General features: G+C 50.1%; 1 protein-coding gene across 1 annotated transcript; it reads left to right on the forward strand.

Moving 5' to 3' along the window:
- The first annotated feature begins 1,083 nt into the window (after positions 1–1,083).
- On the forward strand, positions 1,084–5,500 carry LOC125756387 (uncharacterized). Its single transcript, XM_049411080.1, has 4 exons — positions 1,084–1,135; positions 2,153–2,341; positions 4,141–4,358; positions 5,327–5,500. The coding sequence occupies exons 1-4, from the start codon at positions 1,084–1,086 to the stop codon at positions 5,498–5,500; spliced, it is 633 nt and encodes a 210-aa protein (XP_049267037.1).
- Positions 5,501–5,790: the final 290 nt, after the last annotated feature.

Consider the following 5,790-nt stretch of genomic DNA (forward strand, 5'->3'; position numbering starts at 1 on the left):
ACATCACGCTGCTATATTCGTCGCCTTCAGCCAGTAAGCTTGTAATCAAATTTCTACGTGTTACAGACGAAATGAAACCGCTTACAGTTACAATTACTACACTATAAGGACCAATCGAATAAAATTGTGCATTACTACCCAAGGAATGCAATTGAGCAATTTCAGAAATGTTATCTATTACACTTGTGTTTCTAGAGGGCCATGCACTTAGATCTGAGTGCACGTTAAAGAACCCCAGGGGGTCGGAATTTCCGGAGCCCTCCTCTGCGGCATGCCTCACAATCATATTGCGGTTTTGGCGCGTCAAATACCAGCAATTAAAATCAAATTTTCTCGCAACGTTTTTACCCGTTGTACATATACAGTAAAGAAAGCGAACCAGCTGAACTGACTCTTTCAGTGTTTCTTCCACTATCCGCAGCTCAGTCATTTCCTCTAGTTTTCTTGTGAAGGCATCAGCGACGACATCGGAAACTTTATCGATGAGGGACGGACTCTGATTCCCACACGCCAGCGTCATGATCATGACGTGTGGGTTTAACGCTTATTGATTAGTAATATGATGGTTATGTAAAATCAACAGTGCGCAGACGAACATAGCATTATCTGAATTTGTAGACAGGCAATAAACTAGGCAATTATATACAATATAAATTTATACCCACGCAGCTCCGCCACATGCAATGGCTTCCTTTCCGCTTCAGCTTAACAGTTCAACTTAATTGTGCCAGCCAAAAATCCCGGTTAAGGAACACAAGCATATCAACTTTCTTGCCCTTCAGCCTGCTCCTCCTCCTCCGCCGTACACCACGCACAATGAGTTCGGGTGGTTGACTATCGATAGTACTATCGCATTTGCTATAGATAACGCTATCGATAGTTTGATAGGGACTCGATAGTACCATCGATAGTTCTGCATCACACTCATTGCACTTCCATGGCCGCACGCTTTCTTTCTGTATTTTCTGTTTGCATTTCTTTCTTGCAAGTGACGCACCATATATGGTGCTTGAAAGAATGAACATGTGGTTGCTGGTCAGCAACGTACGTGGTAATTCCCTTCCAGCAGTGTGTTTCCACACCATGAAGAGCGCACTTGCGAAACTTCCGGTTGCCGTTTATGAGCGAGAGTCACGTGAGCACGGACTTCACCTGTTACGTCATACCACCGTGGAAATTTCAATGAAAGAATCGGCCTGGCGTTGCATAAGTATCGCTACCTTAGCCCGTGTCGCTGGGGGGGGGGGGGGGGGGGGGGAGGCAGTAACCCACGCCGTGCGGTTCTCCAGCGTCACCACTGCCAGAACCGGAGCAGACAGTGTCGTGCCGTTCTACCAATGACGTCATATTGGATGTTCCTGCTCAGGTCACGTGACTCTCCCACACGTGACGGCGACAGGAAATACCGCTACTTTAGGGGGGCGCCTTTCTCGAAAAACGAGGATCTGTAAAAGTATATATATGGCTAAAAATGAATTTGCTGAAGAGAAAGGTGACGCTCAAAAAACCAGGCGAAAGAACAAGAACTCAAACTTGGCGACTATAGCGCTTGGAATCTGCGCTAGAGTGTGTATACCTTGGTCATTTACTAACAGGGAAGCCTACTCATGAAAAGGAAAGTCACCGAAGGATGAGCGCAAAAAGGAAGGCATTCCCAAATCTTGAAAGGCAATCTGCATATTCTGAGTACTGACATATGGGGTTGAAACTTGGAGGATAGCAAGAGCTGAAAGTGGTAGGCGTAACGTTGGGAGATCGGACGTCAATAACATTTGCTGGCAGGCTAGTTGGTGATGCATAGTTCATGGGTAAAATACAGCACAAACCAGGCGATTAACACAAAGAAGACACGGGACATCGGACGGCAGATCGGACGGCAGTACAATGTGTGTAAGAACAAGCGAGGGTATTCTGTAGATAGTTGAAATTAAGCTGAATGAATGGACCTGGGCGTGCCACGTATTGCGTAAGGGAGACAACAGGTTAAGTAGCCGAATGCATAGCCAAGGATGGGAATAAACGAACGCCAAGGACGGCGGAGCCAGAGGTGGTGAAATCAGGAAGTTTGTCCTTCAGAGGACATAGAATAGTTTGGGACGATGATGATGATCGGTTTAAAACATCGCGGCGTTTGATCTTCGTTTGGCTTCAGGCGCGCCGCGCCCCGAGTGCACGTCACTTCCGTCCGTGTCACGGTGCGCGCATCCGGTGCCGGCCTGGGTGTTCTCAGGCGCTAGCATCCTGGACGGCTTCTGCCAGCGCTGGGAGCCACGCAGCCAGTGCCTCGAAGACGGGGGAAACGCGTTCGCCTCTCTGGCCGAGTGTCAGAGGACCTGCCAGAGTGAGCTCGAACAACCATATAGCGCTCGCATACTAGTCTGGCACCTTTTCAGCGAGTATTCACTACAAGCTTCTTGGGCGTCGCCATATTCCCCTCCGGGCTGTTGTAAATATGTGCGACCCTTTAAAAGAGCCCCGCCAAGCAGTGACGTCAGCCTTTGAACTTGCGTGTAAAGCTCCTTCTCACCGTTGAAAAAAAAAATTCCACAGCATATCCACGGGGTGAATGATGATGAGTGGGGCGAAGCTCTCGTACGGCAGGATCTTGGCGGCGGCGTCGCGCAGCTTCACGCCCAGTACATCATCAACGACGTGAGATCGGGCCGGTTTATACTAAAGGGTCGATGAGAGTCATGGCGACTTGCAGCTCACTTTAATTTTACATGTACGCTGTGAATTTTTATTGTTTAATCACGCACAGGAGAAATCTCACCAGGCACTACCTTGGAGGTAAACAATGGCTGCTAATGGGGAATGAGAGACAGAAGAAGTCGGCTTTTAGCTAACACTTACACTTCTACTTCTACTAACGTTTCCTACTGGAACATGCCAATGGCTGCTAATGGGGAACGAGAGACAGAAGAAGTCGGCTTTTAGTTAACGCGCACGCTGCGAATTTTTTATTGTTCAACAACGCACAGGAGAAATTTCCCACCGGCACCACCTTGGAGGTCAAGATCTGGTACTAGCGTTAAGACTGGTTACGCACTACGACGGGGACGAACGGGTGCCGCTTTAAGGAGCTTCGCCCCTAAAAAATTCAGGAGCCCTTGACCTATCGAGAAAATGGGGGCGATTTGCGAAGCTCTGCGTCTTCGTGGCTGGCGCACTACTTTTCTCCTTTCTTTCTTTCTTGTTTATCGCATTGTGCAATGCTCCCTCCTAAGTGTTTCCTTTCTCCATGCCGGATCTTCATCCACGTGCTTAGCAGCGCAACACTTCAGTTGCCACAGGCAACAACGACGGCTGTGCGTTCATATCCCGGCAACAATGAAATGTGGCAACGTGGAATGACACGTAGCCTCGATAACATCGATAAATGATCAGACTGCCGTGTCAGAAGCGGCGGATCGCCGACAAGCTCACGATCGAATACGCATACGAATACGCATGTGACCGGCGCGCCTTCGAAGACCCGCATTTCTATACATTTTTTTTTCGGTCACGCCTACAACGCCCACTTGTGAGGCAATACTTCGCTTGAAAAGGAGGCGAGGGGTCACCATTTTATTCTCCACCCTCGCATTCAAGGCACAAAATCAGATGCGTAAGAAGCAGCCAGTTAGCGCACACTGAAAGTCAGCCCTTGTGACCGCGACGAATGCTCACGAAGCAACTTAATAGACTTCCATGGGGCCCCTTCGAGCTCGCTGTGCACTTGACTGACCACGTTTTCATAGATAGATGGTCGCCGCCATAGGTGTGCGCAGGGTTCTTTTTTTTTTTTGGGGGGGGGGGGGGGTTCGTCTCTTCTCCCTAGTAAGTTAATGTATGGGGCACACTTTGCGCCCCCCCCCCCTCTTAAAGACTAGGGGGACGGTCGCCCCCCCCCCAACCCCCCCCCCCCGGGCGCACGCCTATATATGGTCGCTGCTTTACCATCTATAGACTGAAACATTAGGGACTTTTAGCTCGTACGTATACTTTTTAACGTTACCGTGTTACCGGAATACCGGATTGCGTTTACCGTGTTACCGGAACGCATGTTTTAGAAAAGTTTTACCTTGCCATACGTAAACGTTTTCGTACGTACGTAAACGCATACCTTTTCAAAGAGCTCGCCTGTATGCCACGACGCAGACACTACGCGTGCTAGTGACCGGTGTGGTGCCTTGCGCACTCGAGCCTGCCGAGACGGGGATCGCCGGCTTGAATACGTGCTGGGCCTCGCTCTGGCCGGCAACAACAGTACTGAACGGTTTCGCTGCACGCGCCTGCCACCTGATATGTGCGTCGTCGAAGGTCGCGGGTTCGCCTCGCTCGCCGAATGCCGGGACGCCTGCAGCAGCGGGAAAACAGTAAGACGCTTCGATAAACTAATAATGGACCTATTTTTTAAAGTAACGCAAACCCAACGTATCGTAAACTTCGCTGGAAAGAAATGCGCTTGATGCAAGACTCTATGTTGGCAAACATCACCACAGAGACCACGGCCACGAGTAGTGGTGGCCCCCAATATCGTGAAAATAAACCAGCTCACAATCACGACTTAGACAAGGAACAACAGCACCACAGCGTTGACCTTAGAACAGCTTCATTGGAAAGTATTTCACATTTAAGATACAGTACATGCGAGGGGGGACAGGGCCTGAGGGGAAGACTCAGTCCTCCCTGTCCCGCCATTGTTCAAAGTGCAAGGTTATGGCCGTTTTTGGCGAGAATGGCGGCCGATTAACTCCCTGATGTCGCATTCAAAGAACTCTTCCCACCTGTACTCCCAGAAAGCCGGTGACCAAAGGCAGGCCGCTGTGTGAAGCACGTTTGCTTCATTTTCATTTTTGCATCCACTGCGAAGCTTCTTTTCGTTAGACCGACGGGGAGCGAGGGGAAGACTGCGTTGAGACCCTAATGGGGAACCCTGCGCACGCATATGTTCAGAACCACATCATTGCGCATATCACCGCCATAACGATCAGCTTCTAGCCCCGATCGGAGGAACTGTAGTTCTTTGTTATAGAATAGATTTGAGCGCAAAAGGACGAGACACAAGACGACTAAACGAGCGCTCGCTACCAACTGGTTTTATTTGCGGGGGAGTGAGTATCAGTTGACTGAGCGCAATTTATGATAAACCTTCGCCATGTATCTCACTTGATGTGCGCGCCTTTGGTGTACTATGAGCTTTATATTTCCATGATTTTTTTTTCGAATAAAACCAATTGGTAGAGTGCGCTCGTTTAGTGGCTCTTCCTTTTGCCCTCACGTCTATTCTCGACCGACGCGCCGAGCAAAGCATTTTGTTTCTTTGTTGTAGTCCGTCTCGCAGGCGTCGTTCTGTGGTGCGGGTGCTGTGGTGCGTCGTTGCGAGTGGCGGCAACGGCGGCTGCCCTTCTTCTACGACCAGGACGAGGCTCGATGCCTGCCCTTCATGCAGCTGTGCCTCGCCAAGGGGGGATTCCCCGACAGGGACTCGTGCGTGCAACGCTGCCTGCTGCTCTAACAGGGACACATCTGCAGCGTATCATTCGTGGCATCGCTTCTACAAATCAAGCACGCTCTGTAGTGTGTGTTAACAGCGTAAAATTATATCGAATGCCATCGTGCCTGCTAGGCTAGAGTAATGTCGCGATTCTATTATGAGCGCTGCCCGCCTCGGTGGTACAGTGGTGCTCGGATGCTGACCCGAAGGTCGCGGATTCGATGCCGGCCGCGGCGGTCGCATTGCGATGGAGGCGAAATGCGAGAGATGTCAGTGCACGTACAAGAACACCAGATGGTCTAAATTTCCGG

This window comes from Rhipicephalus sanguineus, chromosome 11 (genome assembly GCF_013339695.2).
Source record: "Rhipicephalus sanguineus isolate Rsan-2018 chromosome 11, BIME_Rsan_1.4, whole genome shotgun sequence".
NCBI classification, from domain to species: Eukaryota; Metazoa; Arthropoda; class Arachnida; order Ixodida; family Ixodidae; genus Rhipicephalus; species Rhipicephalus sanguineus.

What these genes read in the sequence shown, in the direction of transcription:
- LOC125756387 (XM_049411080.1), top strand. Translation starts at nt 1,084, where the DNA reads ATGAAGAGCGCACTTGCGAAACTTCCGGTTGCCGTTTATGAGCGAGAG. An exon ending in CGTTTATGAGCGAGAGTCAC is followed by an intron (nt 1,136 to 2,152) that starts GTGAGCACGGAC and finishes GTTTGGCTTCAG; the next exon opens with GCGCGCCGCGCCCCGAGTGC. An exon ending in GTGTCAGAGGACCTGCCAGA is followed by an intron (nt 2,342 to 4,140) that starts GTGAGCTCGAAC and finishes GCCACGACGCAG; the next exon opens with ACACTACGCGTGCTAGTGAC.